Source organism: Schistocerca gregaria, chromosome 1 (genome assembly GCF_023897955.1).
Source record: "Schistocerca gregaria isolate iqSchGreg1 chromosome 1, iqSchGreg1.2, whole genome shotgun sequence".
Lineage (NCBI taxonomy): Eukaryota > Metazoa > Arthropoda > Insecta > Orthoptera > Acrididae > Schistocerca > Schistocerca gregaria.
In genome coordinates this window covers 822,968,793-822,993,957 of record NC_064920.1, presented here as the reverse complement: position 1 = coordinate 822,993,957, position 25,165 = coordinate 822,968,793, and the positions used below count along the sequence as shown (strand labels likewise).

The 25,165-nt window shown below is 40.0% G+C and overlaps 1 protein-coding gene across 6 annotated transcripts in view; it reads right to left on the bottom strand.

Moving 5' to 3' along the window:
* LOC126271367 (ubiquitin-conjugating enzyme E2-24 kDa) overlaps positions 1-19,486 on the bottom strand; it is a 44,784-nt gene extending 25,298 nt beyond the window's left edge. Inside the window, exons 1-4 of one of the 6 annotated variants that reach the window (XM_049974150.1) lie at positions 19,405-19,486; positions 18,596-18,730; positions 16,971-17,021; positions 16,768-16,900 (exon numbers count right to left, since the gene is read on the bottom strand). In XM_049974150.1, coding sequence (XP_049830107.1) covers positions 16,768-16,900; positions 16,971-17,021; positions 18,596-18,726 — 315 coding nt within the window. In that variant the 5' untranslated portion in view covers positions 18,727-18,730; positions 19,405-19,486. Of the gene's footprint in view, positions 1-16,767; positions 16,901-16,970; positions 17,022-18,595; positions 18,731-19,127 lie in introns of all 6 variants that reach the window. The other 5 variants (XM_049974147.1, XM_049974148.1, XM_049974149.1 and 2 more) reach the window with 5 other exon arrangements.
* Positions 19,487-25,165: the final 5,679 nt, after the last annotated feature.

Sequence of the window (25,165 nt, the reverse complement as noted above, 5' to 3'; positions counted from 1 at the left end):
GCAAATGTTATTTAATAGCAGCTACAGCTGTATATAAAAAAATCATTGTATGCCTGGAGTTACAATAACCTTTTTCTTCTCTTTTTTCCTTTTTGATACAACGAAGGCTGCTACTAAATAACACTGACAACAGCTGTGGATGCCTTTTGTCTAAACTCGCAGACTACACAATGGAAAAGGAATTTTATGGCATTACAGAGTACCTATTAATTAATATATATTGATCCTTATAATCAACTGTGTTAGAGGTTGCAATCAAAATAATTGCTCCTTAGAAAATAAATGATGAATATTTTCTTTTTTTGGTATGTTCTATATTATATGAACACTTGCTATAGTCGGTGTAATCCCACATGATTAACTTCAATTTGGTTCCAAGATGATGAGCATGCTGAACAACCCTTAAGAGCTGACAAAAAGCAAAATGGGCAGTAAAGGTTCCAGTGTGGCTCACAATTTGAATTCTTAATAAAGCCTCCTTACAGGCAAACACACCACTGAAGATTGAAACTTTCACTCTGGATCATTTTGTTTGAGTTTAGAACTACAGCCCAAAAGGTTACACCACAAAGCAGTTTCAGTCACAGAATGGATTCCTTAAGTATATCAGACATGTATGAGAATGAAACAGCTCAAAGGCTGACATGTAGCAGTGCTTTAGAGGCATGACACTTAAGTTATACAGAATTCCAGAGCTGGAACTTGGCTTCTAATGGTTCAAATGACTCTGAGCACTATGGGACTTAACTTCCGAGTCATCAGTCCCCTAGAACTTAAACATAACTAACCTAAGGACATCAGACACATCCATGCCCAAGGCAGGTTTCGAACATGTGACTGTAGCGGTCGCGTGATTCCAGACTGTAGCGCCTAGAACCGCTCGGCCACCCTGGCCAGCACTTGGCTTATAAAAAATACTTTGCTCTCTCTATTTGTGGGAAGAGAATAGAAGCTTTCGAAATGTGGTGCTACAGAAGAATGCTGAAGATTAGATGGGTAGATCACATAACTAATGAGGAGGTATTGAATAGAATTGGGGAGAAGAGGAGTTTGTGGCACAACTTGACAAAAAGAAGGGACCAGTTGGTAGAACATGTTTTGAGGCATCAAGGAATCACAAATTTAGCATTGGAGGGCAGCGTGGAGGGTAAAAATCGTAGAGGGAGACCAAAAGATGAATACACTAAGCAAATTTGGAAGGATGTAGGATGCAGTAAGTACTGGGAGATGAAGAAGCTTGCACAGGATAGAGTAGCATGGAGAGCTGCATCAAACCAGTCTCAGGACTGAAGACCACAACAACAATTTGTGGGATCTTATTTTTAACTTCCAATTTCTGCATGGTCTCATGAATTTCTTTCTACATCATTTGAATTTAAATTTTGGAGTATCACTGCTTCAATTACCAGTTTGTTTCCATTTTCTTTGTTCATCTTTTTGCTCCTCTTATACATCAATAGAAAATAAATGAAATTGTGTGGATTACTGAGAACACACTTGTCATAACACTTTAGTGCACAACAGTTTCTTGACTTGATCCTTACAGTGTCCATGTTACATAAAATTCATTAACTCAATAAAAGTAAATGAGCGGCTTTCTACAGGCAAATGTTTGAGCTCAGCTGGAAATCAAAACCAGCTCAGCCACTGTGCAGCCACACACAAAAATGGCACACTGAAATTCTTTGAGCATAGGAGGAAGAAATGCAGACACACATCTATGTAAGTAATTTAGGAGCAAAGGAGCGACTTACCGAAAAGCAGAAGTGTTAGGTCATCAACAGGCACACAGAAATAGAAAGAAAACTTGTTAGCTCTTGGAATCACTCCTTTACAAAGCTAGAACATGTGCACTTCATTGGGTGGAATTAACATGTTTGAGCACAGCATACTGATAACTGCACTTAAGGTAGTGTGGAGCATTCACTATTGTAAACTGCTGCTCTCTGTTAACAATGCATTATGTCCAACAGTAAGTTGTCATTAGGGTTTGACGTTTTAGGTTTCTTTCAGAGGCGGCCAAGTAAAATTTGTTGTGGCTGTAACCCACACAACTGTTAAATTCTGTTCAAGAATTGATCAGAGTACAAAAGGATAATAAAAATGTTTCTGGCAGATGGGCCGAGTGAGTGGGGGTCATGTCAGGTAGGGTGGTGTTGGGTGGGGTGGGGTGAGGTGGGTAGAAGGAGAGGAAGGCTGGAAGAGGGGTTGGGATGGGTAGCTAGCAGCTTGCAGGGAGGCAGCCACTTTGCTAGCTATGAATGAAGTGAGGGATGGGTGGCAGTTGTACAGTTGGTTGGTTTAGGGTCAAAGGGACCAAACTACAAGGCCATCAGTCCTTCCCACCCAGAATAATCAAGTCTATAACACTCCAAACCCAAGAAACACCTAGTGCATAAAACATGAGGGAGAAAACCTCAAGGTATGCTTAAGGTCAGCAAAGCTTAGAGAAAGGAAGAAAGGTGGGTGAGGTGCCCCATCCAGGAAACAGCTGGAGGCACTGAAAGGCAGAAATTGTGATGGGGGGACATAATCCCCGCCACTTACCCGAAGCACCCCACCCAACAATACACAGTACAGACTGTGTATTGTGACAAGGCGAGAGAAGCACAGCAAAACACGAAAGAAGAAAATCCAACAGAAAATGCGAGAAATAGAAGAAGGGCGAAAGAAAGGGTAGGACGAGGTCTGGGATGCACCACCAAGCCCAAATAGCCATTGACCAGTCAGAACAGAGCATTCAGTCAACTTCTAAATGGGCAGACAAGGCCGAGGCACCCTCCCATAGAGAGAGTGATAGAAACCCCTTTCACTAATAAACCATAAAACCAGGTCAGATGCTGAGGCATTGTCTGCTAACACCAGCCATACCAAGTCAGGAAGATTATACGAGTCTACCGCATAGCAACTAGGTTAGGTCACAACCCAGTAAAATGTGGACCACTATCAAACGGGCACCATAACGCCAGTGAGGCATATCCTCATGATGGAGTAGTTGACTGGGAGTCACCCAAGAATGGCCAATGCCAAGCCGCAAAGGATGATGGGAGCCCTTGTGAGAGGCCCGTATGGGGACCTCCACAAAGTCTCCATTGCCATCCATAGTTTCTTTGGTGAAGTTAGAATATGCCATTCCATATTCAAAATTCTTCGAACTTGATGCTATAATAGTAACTGAAAGTCTGGTACTGGAATATCGATCTTACGAGGCAGCTTGCCATAAGCCAATTTACCAGAGTTCATTCCTTGGGATACCACTATGACTTGGGGGCCAGACAAAGACCACTGACTATTCACAATATTTAAGACCAGGAAGGGAATCCTGGATAGTCAGAATCATGGAATGGCGAGGGTAACACTGGTCTAGAGTTTGAAAACCACTCAAGGAGTCATTCCAGATAAGGAAGGACTCACCAGTGAAGGGAAGGATACGCAACAGCACAATAGATGGGTACCAACAACACAGTGAAAACACTCCAGCCATCCACCAAGGAGTGGAGTTCATTACATCCTGCACGAATGTAAGCAATGCCAGTGAACCAGCAACTGTATACACTACTTCTGAACCCTGTAAAACACTAAGAATGGAGCACAGTTGGCGGTGGAATGCCTTACACGCAGCAAAGTCTTACAGACTTGTAGGTCAAGCCACAGCTGTGGACGGGGGATGCAAAACAGAGGTTTGTGAGAGCAAGCCAGAGAAGAGGTAATGGAGATATGAAGAAAAGGAGCAGTTGCAGACGGCAATCTTAATTCTCAAGCAGGGCTGCGCACGCAGGTGTGTGTGTGTGTGTGTGGGGGGGGGGTCTCTGTACCTGGAAAGAGAAGATGGTAGTTCGGCTGCTCTGGGGAGCAGCAGATGTGGAACGCATTAGCAATTAGCTGTTGTTGGCACAGAACCCACAATGGTAGAAATCCTATCTCTGCTAGGAGGCTGATCGCAGGGCTAGTCAGAAAGGCCATTGTTGGAAGTTGTACCCCGCAACATAGTATGGGTCCAGAATCTGTGACACTGAAGGTGACGCTGAGCCATATGCAAACCTTCCATAACCTAGACGGGACTGGACCAATGCTTAGCACAGCTTTAGCAGAGTAGAGCAGTCCACACTCCAATTGGTACTACTGAGATATCAAAGACCCTCACAAGGTGCGGCCGATATATCTGCTTCAGTCTATGATGATGCAATTAAATTCAAATTGCAATGTCAAAACTTTTTTAATTATTTGAACAGTATCGAAAGAAAATCAAGAGAATAAAATGATCTTGTACTAAAAGATTAGTGTTATTACAGGAACCTCTATTATTATGTCAATAATCACAAGTGTAATGTCTGTGATAAACATTCACTGGAAGGAGAGAGTATTTTGCGAAAAATAAAATACAGAAATGGATGTAAGTTATAAATGTACTGACTGTAACATTCTAAGGGTATTAGAACACATAATTAATTTAAACAAAATGAAATAAGAAGGTGGGGAATCAGCTTTGGGTTTTTGACCGGCAGTCTTTTGGACGACACTGGTGTGAGCACCACAAGGGAGGAAAGAACGGAAAACCAAAGCAGCCGAGCTTTGACAGTGTACAATCGGGCGTGCCATGTTTGGTGTGTAATCCTTAAGCAATAACAATCTGTAGTAAAAGTGCATCTCCAGTTTATTTTGTGTCGAAAAGCAAGAAAATCCAACTGGTTTTATATTATAGAATATGAAGCCGATGATACAGCAAGTTAACATGGTTCCCGCAGTTATAAATTAATACCACCACCAGAGACATGAAGAGCCCACCCAAATTTGCACACAGCAGCCAATAACTTCAACATAGACACAACTACAATGAACGAGGCAAGACATTTTCGTATTAACAGTCTGTAACAGTGTAACATAATGTTACAGTCAACCTCATGGTTTGCTAAAGTTCTAATATAGTTTTGTTAAAGGTATATGTTACAATCACTGTTCCAAAGTCTTATACCGATCAGAAGTTCCCAGTCCATTTCAATAAGGGGAAATTTTGTGTCACTCTGTACTGTCAAAATATTGCAGCGATTGATGTTATAATGTTCTTACAGTTTCATACAAAAGTAACTTCCAATAATAACAGTTTACTTTCAAATCTAAGAGAAAAGAACTGTGGTGACTTTGATAAGTCATTGTATAGTTCAATTTAATCAGATTTCTTAATTTTAAATTTGCTTTATCAAAAAGCTAACTTATCTAATTATTCAAAGTAAAGCTGGCAGCCATTAAGCCACATGAGAATATCTCAGTCTGCCTCCATCTTGTTTCCAAGTAAAATTGTTGCCACAAATCATTGAAGTAAATTTACTTCTGGCACGTTAAAAGAACATAAAACAGAAATAAAGTATTGAAATTGCTCCTTCAAAGATGGCTACCACAACAGTCTTCATAGATATGGATTTCTTTCAGTGTATCTGTCGCACAGTTGAGACTACATAGCTACAAGCTGTTTGCTACAGGGATGCAGATAAAACCAAATACAGGTAGTGTTGTGTGTATAGTAACTTATGTGGTGCACAAATCCTGAAAAATCTAACCCCATTATCCACACCTCACTTTGGAGAGAAGTTTAAAGCATAAATAGGTGCCTTGCAAGGCACCATAGGTCCCACAACCGCCACCAGACCACTGACAGCAACTAAAAAGAGAGGGGACACTCAAAACAGAACCCTGCACAATCCCATTCTCCTGCAGATGGGAAGTGCTAACCTGTGTCTGAAAAATGCGAGATGAAAATAAGGAATCCGGCCATGGAGGCCCCATAACCTTTATGCAGATCGAAGAAGACAGCAACAAGGTGTTGACAACACCACGCAAAAGTCATTCTGATGGCAAACTCCACGTGGACTAAATTACCTGCAGTAGAACAGGCTCAGCATAAACCACACTGGGTCAAAACCAAAAGTTCCTGAGATTCAAGTATCCAATACAGCCTTCAACTAACCATATATTCAAGTGACAGAGGGGGCATTGGTTAAACTGATCAGATGATAGCTGTCCATCTGAAGCAAGGGTTTACCCGATTTCCAAACTGGCATAATGACATCATCTTGCCACTGAGACAGAAATTCTCCCTCACTCCAGAAATGGTTGAAAAGGCAAGTGTACGATGTTGCGTAGCCACCAGTAAATGTTTAAGCATTTGGTTGTGCACCCAGTCTGGTCCATGAGCTGTGTTGGGGCAGAGATCAAGAGCACTGGCGAACTCTTACATAATAAAGGGGCGTTATAAGACCCCATGCGACAGGAAACAGTAGATAAAGAAATTCGTCCAGATGGTGTTTCAGAAGATGGAATGCAGGTGGACAGTGGACTGACACTGAGATCTGGGCAAAATGCTCAGTGATAAGAGTCCAGGCTGGTGGCAATAACACCATTCAAGGAAATTGTCGGGTCACCTGCATGAGAATGACACCCAAAATGTGCCCCATCTTTGTCCACACCTAATAGCAGCGTATCGCCCCCAACAAATCCACTTCTGGCATTTAATTAGATAACGAGCTTGGGCACGAAAGCAATGCCCACCTGGAAGGGCATACAGGCAAGTGATGCTCAAGAAAAGACAACTGGAAAATGACCGCGTAATACTAATTGTCATGAACTCCCCACTAACACAGAGGAGGAATCGAGGGCTATAGATGGAAATATCAATGGCCAAGGCAGTGCCATGTGGGAGTTCCACAGTTGATGAAGTAGAGATCAAGCCTTAATAACAGGTCTTCATCTATCCTGCCCTTATCAGTTGTTGCAGGGCCATGCCACTGAGGGTTGTGTGTGTCTTAAATCCCCTTGGAGCAGGAAGGGAGGTGGGAACTGTCAAAGGAGGGTAAAAGAGCACAAAGTGTAGGAGGTCGGTCTGGGGAGAAGATGAAGATTGCGTATTGTCACACCAGAGTGTAAATGGTTCCTAACAGCCACCACTTCCAGTGTGGTTTGAAGAAGAAGCCAGGAACTAATAACGTCCACATGGTTCAACGTATAGGTACTACCAGACACTCGCAATGGGCCAACATGACTCCTACAGGAGGCTCAGAAACCACAATGGATGAGTAGTCACAAAATGAGATTCCTGCAATACAATACAAAAAGAGAAGAGACTCGACTTGTGGAAGGTAATGACGGTAACTATTACAGTTCCATTGAAGGAGAGTAGTACAAGAGCCCGGATAGATCATATATGGGCCAGAACTGACTGTTGTTCTGATCAGTGTGCATTGCCAGTAAGGACGAAGTGACATCCATGAATGTAAGATCAGACCTTGATTGTTAAGGGAGCGGTTGACACTCCCTGGGATGTCAGAGGGGCCTCATTCCGAGACTTATGAATCTTCTTCTTCTCCTTTGGAGGAGGAGAGTAGATGTGGTCACGAAGAGAGAAAGTCACAGTAGTATTAGGATCCAAAATAGAATGAGCAGCCTTGAAGCCCACAGAGCATCAGTCGTACATCTGACTAAACAAAAGGCTTCGTGTTCTGAAGGCACAGGGGATGGGGGCTCCTATAGGGAGCCCCATACCCGACAGAATTTAGAGAAGGGGGCCAGCAGAAGGGCAAGTAGCAGCTCTGTGAAGGGAGGGAACCAGAACTGCCAGGGAGGAGGAAAAGAGAATGGAGACAGGATGGAGGTAAGGGGGCATGGGGAGGTGGAGGAGGAAAGGACACAACAAATGCAAAGGTAGGTGTTGAAGATACGGGATGAAGACAGTCAAATTTCTGTCAGGCCACAGAGAGTATAGACGGTCGAGACACTTAAAATTCCTTAATCTTCATTTTAATCTAGTGAGTGAGGAAAATGTGAGGCAGTACATTGCACACACTTGGGCAGTGGGGTGCAAGGACTCCCCACATGGGAGAGTTAACAGTCCCCACAAGCCTCACAGTGTGAAAACATGACCAAGACAGAGAAGCCATGAACAGCATATGAGAGGTGGGATATAGGGCTTCATGTCACAACAGTAAACTATGACTCCCTCCAACCTTCAAAAACCAGGATGAAAGTGCCAGTATCAATATGATTGTCCTTAGGAGCTCTCTGGACTCGCTGGACAAAATGAATGCCGCACCATGCCAGATTAGTCCCGAGTCCCTCATCAGATTTAAGGAGAAAATTTCTGTGGAAAATAATGCCCTGGATCATATTTAAGAACTGGTGGGGAGTAATGTTCACTGGCAAGCAAAAAGGGAAGCCGGCTGACGGATAGATGATGTTTTAATCAGTATGGAACCACATCTTGCTACAAGAGTGAACTTCACCAACCTTATCTTCAATGTGTTCTACAAAAAAAAAGAAGAAAAAGAGTGATTTGGTAGTGGCGAAAGTCTGCACAAAGCCAACTGGGTACTCCATACAAGTAGGACTCAAAGTACTTTTGCCAGTTTCACAGGCAGAAGAATCTGTGCCAGAATATCTTGACACAAAGTTGCAGACATCAAGCACTTCACATGAAATTTCATGGGAACAGATAATAGTCGTCGTCCTTTCGGTATTTACAGTCTGAATGACAGATCTGTTTGACTCCTCCCACACATCAATGTTGTCATTTTGTGTTCCTTGTTCAACATTCTGATGACAGCTACTTCTCCTTTCATGTTAGTAGAAGTTGGAATGAAGCATACACAGCACACATTCATTCACTGGATTCATTTTCTCCATGACCTTTTGAGCCAGCTTTTTTGATAATTATTGATTTGGAACTTTCTGTTATTCATAGTTCATGTTGTGTCTTCATGGATGATTGTATTCTGCAATCAAGACTGTGTTGGCTTTTCACATGTTTTCCTCTGTTTTTGGAATAGTGTCAATGACCACATTCCTAAGAGAAACTTCTCCCAGTTTATAACGATCAAAAGAAATGCCACCTATCATAATGTTTACAGTATAACCACTAGAGACTCTTCAAACTCAGATTTGTGTCTGGCATATTAGCTTTTCAGTTTTCAGTTCACTACAGACACAAAAAGAAAAATACTTGTTACAGTTATTGATTTATTATGTTTAGCATCTTAGTATCTACACTGTGGTCTCCAAACCTAGTTACAGAAACAGGAATAAAAATAACTAACATTTACTTTTAGTTTTCAGGCCCTTGATGGCAGTGTATTTCATACTGAAGCTGTAGTGACTTCCATGTCTGCTCAAGGAAAATATCGGCTGGTGAAATTAATTCTTCCTGCTGGTAAAATAACTTGGCTACAACAACAAATATGTTCTTTAACTACACGACCATAGAATTACTTCCTTGATGCACAAACATCCTGCTTAACTCACTTGATATTTGCTTGTCATTTCCTTTGAATAATCTGAGCAATTTTCACTAAAGGCATGAGAGCGAGTTATCAATTTATGGTTTTGAGACCAAGGAAACCAACCCATGCAGATATTGCACTTAAATTCTTCTTTTGCATTAAGATGTTCTGGGATAATGAGGTCACTCTGTGAAGTAAATTCTGTGTTTGTTTTCATTTCCAGCTATTCAGTGGCAGAGCTTTTATCAGATTAGATTGAAAAACAATACCTAAATCTTAAGACCTTGCTACATCCAGTAACCAAGGATGACAAACTTATGATACTGCAAACTTGATAATAACGTCTTTTTCTACTTCTACTGGCATTTTTGGTTTTTGTGAACGTACAATTTTATTTATGAAGTGGTGGTACTGAATCACTTCTTAACTAGGCTTATCTGAGGGTCTACTCCCATTGCTGAATCTCCACACTACTTGAGTACGGCACAGAACACAAACACAGAGCGTTTCGTAGTGAAAAACGAGTAATAACTTACTAATCCATGCCAATTTTGGGGCACACTTGTGTTAGTACATAATTAACATTTTGTTTAGTTACACTTTCATCTCAAGGTTATCACAGTGACTTGTCATTCATTGTATTAGTACAGTGTGTATTTTAATGGTGAAGTGTATTGAAAATAACAGTAAACATAAGAGATAAACTAATCACGAACAGTATGTTCTTTAACTTCATCTAAGACTGACAACATCCCAGGTAGTCTACTGATTCGATTCCTGTAGAAACATATGCATTTGTAGTTAAGATGTCAAGCCAGGTTTGAAGTGCACTTTTGTCTGCAAATGTATTTTCTCGATGGATGTTTGATGGGAGAGAGAAAGAAACATTTGAGGATGCAAGATCAAATGTACAAGCAAATGAGGGATCTTTCCAAATATAAACTCCTTGATAGTTTTCCTTGTAAAATCAGCAAAGTTATGTTGTAATGGCAACATCTGACGCAGTTTTGTTGATCGATTTCTTAGTCTACGACCAAAAGGTGTCTCAGTTGTTGGCAAAAAGGCCAGTTGCAACGGAAAAGACACCAAAGAGGACTTTGTAGCACACAACGTTTTTGTGCCACAAGATACAGAATATTGTATATTCACACTGCCCTTTTCTTGAGGACATCTCTTCTTGGAACTCAGCTGTCATTTTCTTTTTATGAAGTTTAACATGTGGGCACTGTAACTTGCCACCAGTAACAACACTGCAGAGGAATGCTCAATGGCAAACTGCTGACGTTTGGGCAAAAAGTCAGTAATAGTTACCCCCTTTTATTTTTGTTGCTCTGAATTAGAGCATGGCTGTACTACTACACCTAACTTCTGAACGTTGCAGTTCGTCCCATCCACATTGTAGAAGATCACATACCAGGAGGATCTTCATTGAAACATGAAAATCTTTTTCCGACTTTATTTGTACGATAGCACTTCCATCACAAATGACACAAATGTTTCAAGCGGCTTCAGATGTCTGGCTCATTAAATTCACAGTGAACAATATGTCACATACAACTTTTGGAAGACTGAAAAATGAGAATTCAATATGTAACTGCATATCTGAAACTAAATCTTTACATGAAAAAATGAAACTTCATAAACTAGTGTGTGTTCACACTGTTTATTGATGTTATTTCAAACAGAAAATCAAAATGCAGTAAGAAGCACTTTGATGCTAACAATACAACAGCAGAAACATGCTGAACTGCATTGCATTCACCTGGTTGGATGGCACCAAAGTGCCCTGAGGTGAATGACTGCCATAGGGTTAAGAAACTCTCGAGCATAAAATGTTCCAATATCGAAGCAGCTGTGAGCTCTTTCATGGAAGGTTTTGTTATTGTAGAAAGTGAAGCAAATTAACTTTGAGTGTTAGATATTCACTACAGACTAGTAATAGCGAAACCTTCCATGAATAGAAACATTCCACGTGGGAAAAATATATCTAAAAACAAAGATTCTGTAACTTACCAAACGAAAGCGTTGGAACGTTGATAGAAACAATAAAACCCTCCCGACCTGGTACAAAGCAAATGACCAGAGCCACTTCCTCATCCCCCCAAACCCAGAACCTCCCATAGGAAAATCATAAAAGTGCCCCATTGGTGACAGGATACTTTCCGGGACTGGATCAGACTCTGAATGTGGCTCTCTAGCAGGGATACGACTTCCTCCAATCCTGCCCCGAAATGAGATCCATCGTTCACGAAATCCTCCCCACTCCACCAAGAGTGTCTTTCCGCCGTCCACCTAACCTTCGTAACCTCTTGGTTCATCCCTACGAAATCCCCAAACCACCTTCATCAGATACACAGACACAAGCAGACATTTGTAAAGGGAAAGAGTTCGCGCAGAGATGTCAGTCGAGGCAGAAGTACAGAGGCAAAGAAGTTGTTGAACTAAGAGGTTGAAGGTTAGTTCATCCCTATGAAATCCCCAAAACCACCTTCCCTACCCTCTGGCTCCTATCCTTGTAACCGCCCTCGGTGTAAAACCTGTCCCATGCAGCCTCCCACCACCACCTACTCCAGTCCTGTAACCCAGAAGGTGTACAAGGTCAAAGACAGAGCCACGTGTGCCAGCACCCACATGATTTACCAACTGACCTGCCAACACTGTGAAGCTTTCTATGTGGGAATGACCAACAACAAACTGTCCATTGGCATGAACAGAGACAGGCAGACAGTGTTTGTTGGTAATGAGGATCACCCTGTGGCTAGACATGCCTTGGTGCACGGCCAGCACATCTTGGCACAGTGTTACACCGTCCGGGTTATCTGGATACTTCCCACTGACACCAACCTATCAGAACTTCAGAGATGGGAACTTGCCCTTCAATATATCCTCTCTTCCCGTTACCCACCGGGCCACAACCTTCGCTAATTTCAAGTTGCCACCGTTCATACCTCACCTGTCATTCAATAACATCTTTGTCTCTGTACTTCCGCCTCGACTGACATCTCTACCCAAACTCTTTACATTCGTGTGTGTGTGTGTGTGTGTGTGTGTGTGTGTGTGTGTGTGTGTGTGTGTGTGTGTGTGTGTGTGTGTGTGTGCAGGGGGGGGGGGGGGCGGAAAAGTTAGTCTTTCCACTCCCAGGATTGGAATGACTCCTTATCCTCTCCCTTAAAACCCACATCCTTTCATCTTTTCCTCTCCTTCCATCTTTGCTGATGAAGCAACCGTGGGTTGCTAAAGTTTGAAATTTGTGTTTGTTATTGTTTCTATCAACGTACGAACGCTTTCGTTTGCTAAGTTACAGAATCTTTGTTATAAGATATATTTTCACAGATTGGTTATATAAAACTTAATGGCTGAAGTCTAGATCAGTGTCAGCAGCATGCACAATGATTGACAACACATCAGTTTCCCCATAACCAACAGGATTATGCTTTCACATAACCAATGAGTGAGAAAAGAGGCAATGTACTTCTAGTGGCGAAATTTAAGTCACTGTCCTGTTCGTTGGTTTTCGGTGAGAAATTTTGTATGATTACTGCAATGAATTCTATAAAGTGGAATGATTTAACTGACTTGGATCTGCAATGTGATGTCATCTGTTGGTGCATGTCTTGTGGATTAACTGTCAAGACACGAAAATGTATCAAATGTGGGAGTGAAATGACTTAAGAGTTGAAAGTTTGTGTGAAATTAAATAATCTGAAAGGACAGAAAAAGTCTATAATTTATTAAGTGTTTTATCTTAATTAATTTATGGTTTTATGAAAGATATGAAAAATACCTTTCTGCAGAACACATATTTATGGGTTTACGAGTGTAAACAAAAGTTTATACCAAGAACTTGATTCAGCCAAGCAAACTATTGTCGATTGGGGATAATTTTGCACAGAAGTTCTAGTGGAAGTTCGCACAAGACAGAACAAGAAACTTGGTGGCGAAGGGCAGACTGTCGAGATGAATGGATCTCCGTTTGTCAAGTGGTAGTCAGGGAGGGAGAACAAACATTAAGAGAATTTTTTAGGTGGTACCCAAAGAGGAAAATACAATTTATTTACATATTTTTTTGCATTGTGCCTAGGTTTCCAAAAGCTGTTACACTGAAAATTCTTAAAGGGAATATTTTGCCCAGGATAATAGTATCATCAAACTGTTTCTCCAATACAAATGTCTAAAACCCAAAGGTTTCCAGCACCTTACTGTAGATCACAAATTGAATTTCAAGGATACAGAATTAGGTCCCATACAAATATCACATAGGGCACACGGAGTGCCATTAAATAGTCCCTACACGGCGCAAAGCAGTGGAAGACATTTTTCAATAGTGACCTCTGTGAATATGAGGAGGAAAGAAAAGAGTCAGGCCTGTTTTTACATTTTTGTGGGCTGTTGGATTGGTGTATGCTTGAAGAGAATAAAATCTGTTGTAGTTTCATCTTTTCTTTCTTTTCAGTGGTAACTTATTTCTAACTATACAAACAGCAGTTCTATTAATAGTATTGGTTGCAACAAATAACTGACTATTTTTCATGATTATGTCAGTTACTACAAAATGTTTGTTCATTCCAGTGGGAAAGATTGCTTTCCAGTTGGCAAAGATAATGCATCTATAAACAAACCTGTTTTCATAACAGACTGATCTGTAGCTTACCCTGAGGCCTAGGTTAGGCTGGGATGTGGCAGTATGGATGTGACTTGGCAAAGCCAACAAATGTAAAAACTAAAAGACCTGGTTGTCGTGACAACCATTACATTTAAAATATTACTATTCATGAATACTTCACTGTCTCCCCCCCTACCCCATGTTGTGAATTATGACACTGTGTTGACAATAGTGGAACATTACTGCTTACTGCACGAAGAGAATTACATTAATGAAACTCACTGTAACAAATATTCCAAACATATTAAAAACTAGTAGGCTGTGCTTACATAAGCATCTATTTAAACATTTTCATTTTCTGCCAGTGAGCTGTTCACTTATTATTTAATAACCTTTCTTGCGGCAAATATTTCCCACTTTTCTTAATGTGTCAAGAATTACAACGTTGTGGTTGGGCTGTGCTCTTATAGCATGGCATAAATTATTATGTGTGAAATTAGTAAGAATTACATTAATAAACTACACTGTCACAAGTATTTCATTGGTCCTTCTCAAATATACAAGGAATTAGGAGATTGCTGTTAGTTCTGGAGATAAATGCACAGTTCTGAAACTAGCAATTAAACTTATAATCTTGTGTTTTAAAAACATTTTACTTTTTTCCCTTTGAGTGACTAACATTACAATAGTGTCTGTATGGTAGCAGATACTACCACACTTTAGATAGCCGCAAGTCGCACAACAAGGAATTAAAATTTAAATCCTCATTTACAGCAATATTTGACTCTCTTTAGGAACGTGTTACCACTTCCGATATTGTGGTAAATTCACGCAAGAATTTGAGTTTTCTTAGTGCCTTACATCCATGCACGTTCCTGCACGCTCTGCTCTTGCATATGCAGTTAAGGAGCAACAGATGACACACTCCACTTTATTCCTATAATACCTAATGGGAAGAGCTGACAACATTGCTGCACAAGACACAGAAATACGCCACTGGTCCCATTTACAGCAGTATTTCACTTTTTTTTTTACAAATGTTTTATCACTTCTGATGTGGTAAATTCAAGTGAGAAATTTTTACCAAATTACATACAGCATTTACCTTCTAATGGGTGTATATTACTACTAAGACAGCTTCACTGATTTCAGTGAGATCTCCATTAGATACTAATTATGTTATGTAGTATGTTACACGAGAATAGTTTTTCCACAATTGGTGAGTAACGCACAAGTCTAGGTTTTGGTCAGGATGAAGCACAGCAAGCCAGCATTTTGGGGAAGGTTGATGGTGGAGGCTGGGTGGGGACATCCACGAATAGAAAAAGACTCACCACAGCCACATGTGGGGCAGTGGAGGGTGAACACACTTTCTCAACTTTTGGAATCTGATCAGTGATTATCAATTCATATGATTACTATGCATTAAGACTTTCTTACAGAAATATTTAAACTATCATTACACGATATGGAGATGACGAAAATTTGTGTCAAGGTTCTTGACTGGTGAACAAAAAGTGAATCGTGTGCAAACTTCAATGAAAATTCTGAAGTGTGTTCAAGAAAACCCACATATTCTCAACAATGTGGTTACCAGAGACAAAACCAGGTATTTCCAGTATTACCTGGAGACGAATAAAGTTCGGAACACCACACGAACATGTCTCCTTGTATTGAGGCATCTTCTAAAAGGGGTTTGTACCCACTACGCAATTGGAGAATGCACAGTTTTACATGGAAGTGCTCAAGAGGCTGTGAAAATGAGTCAGCTGCATGTGAACAGGCATCACCTATTCCTAGAAGTTCCACCACAAGGATGTGCCATACCACATTGCACGGTCGATGCAGTAGCGGCTCGCTCAGTATAGTGTTGCCATATTGCTTCACCCTGCCGATAGATGAAATATGACTCTGCTAACTTCTTACTCTTCCCTCACCTGAAACGGGACAACATTTAGACTTCATCAACAATGTCAAGGTGGCTGTAACGAAGACTCTCAACAGCGTTCTGGCCAGTGACCTACAGAAGGTGTTTGCAGATTGGCACACACATTACACTCAAGAGTGCTGGAACCCATGGGTCCAACTTCGAACACTTTTACAGAAGGCGCGCCAATATGTGTAATAAAATCAGCTCTACTACTTTCCGATTGCACCCTGTACATTATGTTATTCAAAGAGAGTATCAGCACCCTCCAAAACACTATCCTCTGTTGCTTACTAATAACCAGTATGTATCTAATATCTAACATTCCAAACCCCTGCAACCTATATGCAATTTTATGTTGTGTGCCTTCCACTTAAGCTTATTTATATCTGATGGAAATCAAACCATGATTAATCAGGAGACAAACACTTCATTGTTTCAAGTTACTCATCTATCTTCTCAAAATCCCATGAACACCTGAGGCTACAGTCATGTGTGGAAAAGTATTCCACTAAACACAATCCATGGGGCACACTCCGCCCCAAATATCTATCTCAACTGCATTATAGCTCCATTTTCCTGTAGGAATTGTTAATATACCTAACTGCTAAGTAACAAATCCATTATCATCAACTTTTATCAATGCTGCAGATTAACCTATTAGCATGACCTTTATTCTGTAACCACATTGACTACCAACTAACAACTAAGCTGTCACTTTTCAGCCTAATCTACATCGAAGTGTCACCACAAGCAACACCTCGTTGTACTATCCCATTAAAGACTTTTGCTCTGGCAAAAAGCACAATAATTCCAACTAGACTTCAAACTTTAGAATTTCTGTCTGCTTTATGGCAGTTGAACCTTGCCACACTGATGACATTTTAACTTCAACAATCTAAACACAAGATCAACTATGTACCAATTCATTTGAGTTTTGATAGGCATAGGATTATTGAACATGTTCTACAAACCTTTGGAGGTTTGAATGGGTATTCTGGAGAAAAATGAATATCCAGAAAAAATACGCCCCCTTCGTAGACTGATCCTGGTGGCCCCAATATGGTTGACACCCATTCATACAAATTATCACCTTTTGGACCAGCACTGGAAAAATAAAGTTTTGTAAAGCAAGCAAAACAACACGAAACTTGACTTCTTAGGTGCATGTTAATACCTGCAGTTCGGTGGTGGATCCAGTGTGATTTCCGCTAATTCTTTCTGAATCCTGAAACAGTGAACAAGAATTAGAAACCACTTAAAACACACTATTGTTGGGGCTTAGCAACTAGAGACAACAGTGGGCATGTGCACATGTCTTTTCCCCCCAGTCTCATGAAGGAAACCATTCAATAGCTGGTAGTATCTAGTGATCTGATCACAACGAGCCTGTCTGCCACTGATTGCGTCCTCTATTCACCGAGTAGCCATCTATCCAGGCCATATTATCATCACTGAATCTATTCTGACAAACTATTCAGTAAGGCTCTTCTCAAATATTAAACTATGCTGCAATGCCTGATTGTGAAAGTCCAGAATATGAACAGCAATAGGAAATTAGATTATGCAACTTCTCTTAAATGTTTGGCTGCAACACTGCTCAATATGAAAAACAGAAATCTGTGGGATTAGCAATACTGATTACTTGGTAAATGATACTCAGTCTACTTTTAAATAATCTCAAATACTGAACAATACTTAGTTGTCTTTTGTCTCTTGGCCACCAGTAAAATCTTTAGGGCCTACTCATATGAGATTTGTAATTACTTCCCAAATATCTTGTCACTGCAACTCTCATTCTAAACAACTTACTGGTTGTGAAGAAAATAAATTTTTAAATGTTGTCACCAAAGTTGCCAATTATTTATTGGCTGCAAGTAGTTTTGGGCTTTGCCCATTTTCTGAAACCACATACGTTTTATTTACAATATGTTTGTTGCAAACAGTTCTGTTTATATCATCACACTTAAATGTGTTTCAAATCTTTATTATTCAGCATGATACAATCCACCTGATGATATTTCATGTACAATGGAGAAATTTTTTCTTACTGCATTACACAGAGTACTGTGCTCACTTTTTTTTTGCATTTTATAACCTTGACACTTATTGATACAAAGAATTTTATAACACTCTTTGCATCAACATCTGTAAAAAGTTACAGTAACACCTGGAAAAAAAACCAGACACACTGTAATCCAACTAGGACAAATTCTCCAATGTATATAACATATTGCTGTCACACAGACTACATCATTCTGTTAATGGGGCTCCGAGATACTTGTAAATGTGATGACATAAATAGAACTGTTAACAACAAACATATCCTAAATATAAAATACATGGCTTTTGAAAATTGGCAAAGTTCAAAATTAATCAGCCAATATATAATTAGCAGCTTCGGCGAAAATTAAGATGACTTTTCTTCATTGTTTCAGAATGGCAAGCTAACATACTAAAAACCTTTATACTTAACGGTTAGTTTCAATCATTCCTTGCTTTGCCCACGGAATGAGATTGCACATGGAATACATAGTACTATTCTGCAAAACACTGGGGAAGACTTAGGCTTCGAAACTATGTAAAGAGAACTTGGCATATGATCACAATGGCTCATCAATATAAATCTGTGGTTTAAGTTACACTTCATATTAACGAGTTTCCTTAAACTAGAACACACATGCCACAGCCTAGCAAGAGAACCTAAACGAAATAAAAGTTCTTGGAGTCACATAAATTACAGGCACTCTTGCTGCTACCTACAGTCCCTCTATCCCACACAAGCATCCTTACATCACTTACCTTTTTGCAGAAGTACTAAGCGCTTTCGACATCTTTGGATTTGGCTTAGTATCTTTATTATCAGTCTTATTGTCAGTCAATGAGGCTGTGCCACGGCCCCGCCCTGTTCCACTAGATCCTGCCCCTGACATCAGTCTGAAAGGAAATATATGATTTTAAAGAATGAGACTTTGTATAAATATTACTAATCTTTACTGCAATACGAGTTATAAAGATGCTAAAAAGAAACAAAAACCCGAAAAATAAATAAAACAAAGCAGAATCCAGGGGTGCAAGCATCTATCAGCAACAGTTCAATACCACAAGGATTACACATTATCCGCCATTTTGGAGAAATTTTATTAATACACCTACTCCTTCGATTTTCTCACGGGCTTACTCTGATAACGAAGAACTGATGTCTCAAAGTCAGAGCACGCAACTTAGTTACCAGGTGAATTGAAGCAAAACGAACAAAGATACGAGGCAAATGACAACAGGGTTACCGAACCTAGAGAGAATTTTTAAAAAAATCATTACAAAGTCACTCAACTCTTTAGCACTTACGACGATTTTCTTTTTGCTTTGAATACATAAAATGTTACTGTTTCAGCAACCCCAACAAACATACAATTTACACAAAATAACCGAAACGTGAGATACAGTGCGCTATTTCATTACACTAAATTTATCTACAAAAAAGTATTCTTCCCCAAAAAGAAAGTATCTCCTATACAACAGTTTAGTACACTAATAGCGTGAAAGAAGAGGCAGAGGCTATAAAGATCATGTACTTTTGTTGCAAAACACAAATTACAAAGTATATCTACCAACAGGATCGGCTTGCCGATCACAAAGCTTTCGGCCCAATCGCTGTTCAAAGATATCTTTGACTAGTTTGAAGGCAAAGTTCTTCCGTCAAAGATGGCAAAACATAGGGGGCACATAATTTTTATAAAGTTGATGTGTGAAACTAATTAAAATACAATAGTATTTGATAAGGAGCACATTAATATACTCTAAAATGAAACTTTTTTCCAAGTTATTCAAAACTTGTTTGATATATTTTGCAGCCACAGTATAAACGTATTTTCTACTGGCAGCGTATACAGTAGAGAGTCAATTGAAATAAGACGTGTAGGTGTAAATTCGTAAAAAAGGTTAACAGAAAAAAATACACCCTTAAATACTGTTTATACAATTAGATTTCCCGTAGAAATAATTTGAGAATATCAAACACTTTAAAAAAAGCATTGTTGAAAAAGGACGAAGTGTTCTTCAATACGCATTCGAATGAGTAAAATAATTTAATGAATTTCTTCTGAGCTAGTCAGGTGCATATACAGGGTGGGGCACGATAAGTCAACCGATAGAATTTTGATCCTACATGTATATTACTGGGGCAAAAGTTTTCAAATTGTGCGCTCAACTTCGTGCACTTCATGGAAATTACGCCAGATGTCGTTGCGAGTTCATCGCTTTCGTTGTGAGCCCGCCATTTCAGTTTTCCGCGATGGCGGACAAAGGACAGTTGACTGTTGCATAAAAGACAAAGTTTGTGTTACTGTTCGCGACAACGAACAGTGTTACATTGACACAGAGAAGGATTCGTGCTCTTTTTGGCGCACTGTGGGCTCCCAGCCCACATACAATATGCAGATTACATAAAAAATTCGAAGGTACTGGATCTGTTTTGGAGTGTCAGCGGCCACATGAACTACCGTACATTTGCCGCAGAACATTGAAGCAGTTCGAGTGGCTTTAGCCATAGTCCGACAAATCAACAAGAAGAGCCAGTGCTGAGTTGGGAATTTCACGCCAACAAACAATGGTTCAATTCGACCTTCGCTTGTATCCACAAAAGATGACTGTGGAACATAAGCTTACTGTGAGAGGTAAGGAGCAGAGACTGCAGTTTGCAAGATGGGCAATCGAGCAAGACCAAGAGGCAGTGCTACACCACACATGGTTTTCGGACAAACCTTATTTTCATGTGAACAGAGTTGTGAACAAACGGAACGTGAATCTCCTCGAATAATGCACACGAAAGACACCTGGGGAGGGGTGGGGGGGGGGGGGGGTGGATCACGATGTCAAGCCATGGAATCATGGAATCATCAGTCCGTTCTTCTTTGATACTATAGTAACCAGTGAACACATGCTGCGAAACGAGTTCTTTCCTCAACTTATGGATTCATGTCTTCTATTGCAGACACAATAGTGCATGCAGGATGGATCACATCACCATACTGCCAACATTGTACTTTATTCACTGCATGAAAGACTTGGCCTCAGGGTATTGTCAAAAAGATTTCCAGAACGTTATGCTGGAGGAGGAATGTCGCCACTCCATAGCCCAGACATTAACCCATGTGGCTTCTTTGTTTGCAGGTTCCTTAAAGAGTATGCGTACCACAGAAAAACCGAAAATGCAGTGCAACTTAGGGCCATCATTGTGGAATTATGGCACGCCATTCCAGAAGATTTGTGTTGGAGAGTCATCATCAATGCACGCCTGCGACTTGAAGAAGCTGTAAACCAAAACGGCAGTCATATTGAAGATGAGATTCATTAGGTTGTATTTCCAAGCTGCATTCGTTACTTCTACATCAACAAATTACAAATCTTGTCAACATCAAATGTGTTATTCATGAAACAAATCAGGTGATTTATCTGTATATGAGATGACATGGCTGTTCATGTTAAGGGGTCCTCATGCATTCAATAATATTGTCAAATCGTCGATATACTGCCTGCCTGGCAGCACATATTGACTTATTGCCAATACTAGAAGGATTTACAAGCAAGGTGATGTCTGTATAAGTATTCTCAATATTTCCAGTACATACTGAACATTTGAGATCAAGTATGGGTGGTTTAACAACACTCTCCATTCAAATGTTTACGGAGCTTCATGAACCAGCCACATAACGTTATTGTGCACTGTTTATGTTTTCAATTCACAGTTGTGTTTATTATACTACATGTTCAAGTTTTAGTAGGCTTTTGACACAAAACAGTTTTAACAGGCCTATACAAGGACAATCTTCGTAAATAACATTTTAGGATGTCAACAGAGTATCCTAGAACCACACTGCTGAAATTATTAATTTGAAAATATAATACAGGTTGGTGAATTACATAGCAGTTTGGAAAAACGCTTCTGCTTCGAAAAATGCATTTTACATCTGCAATGAAAAGTAAGAGGTCGAAATGAATTTCAGTTTCACAAAATTGCCACAAACATTAATTGTCTGAACATATCCATGTTAGTTAGATGTAATTGCTTCACAGACTTCTGTAGAATATAACTAATTGTGTTTGCTGATATTACAGATATAAACTTAGATCACTTGAACAGTCTGCTGTAGCCAGGAATCTCAAAGTAACTTCTAATCTCTAATCAGTTGGGACTGCCCCTCTCATTAACGTGTTTTGAATCTCTGTATTATTTGTTATCAACATTAACAACTTGTCAATGATGCACTACTCATCACAATGTATGTCATGAAATTATTCAGGTCTGTGATTCTAATTTCAGTCATTAAATTAATGTGATGAGCTGCTAATTTTTTACAACCATTCTCGGATCCATTTCCTCTTTTTCATTATTTTCTCTTCCTTGCAGCACACACTTTCTCTTGGGCATTCGACATCATAACCTTGTAAAACCATGTTGTCAGCTGACAATTTTTGTCAGTATTATTGATAACATGATGTTACTTCAATATACTGAATATTTAACAAACCAGTGTTGTAAATAAATACTGAACATGTGCAGACCTCCTTCAGTTACAAGTAACACTGAGATACCTGCAACTGGAAACTTCTTTATTATATCTGCAGAGGGTCTAGGCTTACTGCATTCTGCAAGCATTAGGTAGATTAGAATGTAAAGCTTTTATCTCAACAGTTCTGTAGCATTTTCTTTTTTTAAAAAAAGTTTCAGATTTAGTCAGATTTAAAAATATCATACTAGCCATAAGCAATTTCTTCTAATCACTTATTTATAATAAAGTAATACAACATCACCTGAAGTGATGCATCATATTCCAAAAGTATTGTAACTGAGAGTGTGGACTTGCTTAGGTGCATGTTACTGCAGCACAGACAATATTGTAAACATTTTTAATTTCAGTATAATGATAATATTTGGATTAGTCATTGAGTGTAAATATTATAATAACATGGAAATATAAAATCTGTTTACACCTTCAGAGATTTAAAGGTACTCTTGACTTGATCGAAGTCCCATGAAAATAAAATAGTGTTCTCATTGGTGTAATAACTGAACGATAATTGTTTTGTATAGCAGTCAAAAGTTTGGTTGTTAAAAAGTAAATCAAACATTATATTTGAAGCAAACATCACCTATGAGAACCTTGACAAAAATAGAAATGTTGAGATCAAAGCCTTAATCCAGGTTTCCACAAGTATCAATTGTTGTACATAGTCCTCCCCTTCTCCCCAACCATTACCCTTTCATTCAAACAAGCTTTTCCACATGCTGAAGTTGGAAAAGCTACTTACATGACTTTCGAGAAGCCAACAAGTGAAATTAAAGCCAATTTACACTTTCCATCACATCATGTCAGATGATATCAAAACATTCCACAATGAGGTTCAAAGGGTGGAATTCACACAGGCCATCAACATTATGTCATGTCCCATCACACTACATCAAGGTACCATGAGAAGAAAGTTTTGATGGTGTAATTGGTGGTGGAACTCCAATGTCGTCTGCTAAATTAACCTATTTTCTCGGTACTTAGTCCCCTTGCACCAGCGTATTTCATGCTCTCATGTCTTCTTAATCTTTATATTATCATTTTTCGTTGTTTTTAAGGCAAATTGCAAATGTTCCATGACGGCTTGTACATTCTTTTCATTGAATTGAAAAGTGGCAAGTCCTTTGGCTCATTTCTTTTCATTCATTTTTGATAAAATAAATCGATCATACACAAATTGAGCTAGACAGGGTCTGTTAATATAAAAGTTTAGATGTATTTATGGGGTCACAGCGGTTTTAGATGCTGATTTCATTTCCTTTCTTAACATCCTTTAATTCACCCTGGTGCTGATTGTTTCAGTTACTCTCTGGGTCAACTTCAGAAATAAGAAGTACTGAGGATAGAGGATGGAGGACCTCAAATTGTGGCTCACTAGAGAACAGGGAGCTGTGAGTATCATTTGACAACCCCACACTGCTGCAGCAATACTTTACCCTTTCACCTTGCTTCAGGTGGCAGCAGAAAATGGAATGCTGTGAGCGAGGAAGGGCGCGTTGCAGCAACTGTAATGTTCTTACGCCTTCACTAAAATTAGCAAACTATGCCAACTGATATCCTGATTATTAGAATGTGGGAAACTTCTCTATCAGAGCCCTGAAATTCCTGCTGATTTTAGTGTGGAGTGCACCTGTTTGCCAGTCTGGCCAAATCAATTTGACCTACAGGCTGGAAGAGCAAGCCTCTGCTCTGCATATCCTGAGAGGAGCCAGTCAGCGATTCAAACTATCTTGTCTGAAAAAAGAAGATTTTAACTAGGGAGGCATTGTTCGGTAAAAAACGTCTACCTAGAAGGGACCACAGTCCCTCATTTACGGAGAGATCTAGTCTTTCCAGACTGATCATTTCCAGTTTCAGAAAGCAGCAGCACACTAGACTGCGTGGCTGGGCAAGTGGGGTGTAGGGTAAGTTCCAAGATCTAGTTTCACAAATTTTGCAGTTATGAGTGTGAAAGGGTGGACATGTTACCATCTCAGACAGGGAGCAAGGAGAGACGGTCCCAGGTGACATGGCAGCTGACAGCCAGTCCAGCTGGAAGGGCTGATGGAACAACAGGTAGCAACGAATCACTGTGGCTCATTTACTTTCACTGTCAGGTGGAGAATGAAAGGTGGAATACTGGGAAAGAGGCTTGTCTGGGGGATGGTCCCAGGAGAGTCTGAGCTCCTGCAGAACAAAGAAGTGACTCCCATCAAAACGCAGAGCTTGCTGTAACTCAGGACACTGCAGCTGTTGATGTTTACTCTGGAAATTTGACATTACTTGTACTATTGTCCCTCTGTACAACAGGAAATGAACATTTCCCTACAGCCCTTCTGGTACAGAGAGACTACATTAAAGTGAACGATAGACATACCTTTTTTCCTTGTGGAAGATATGTTGCACAACCAGTCTGTACCACTTTGCAGAATTGCAGTACGAGGCAGCTGTTAGGTTACCACAATCTGCTGCATTAGGGAGAACACCCAGAGTCTGTTAACCGAGGTAAACAGTATTGATCAACACACCCACTTCAGCCTAAGCCCATTGACAGCAAGGACCTACCTGTTCACGCTGCTCCACAACTGAAATCTGCTCTGGACTCGATGGACCCATTACCACATCACAGTCATTGTAAAGTAGAGTTGACAATCTCAGACTGACCAAAATATATTAGTAATAGGTTGAGCTTCGAGATTCTTCCTTCAGCTAAAGTGCATGTTGAGTTCGAGACTATACAGAGGAGAGTCCATAGTCCTGTGATCATTTAGACACTTAGTGCCGCCACATTGATAGACTCAGTCTCACCCTGTTCCTAATGGTT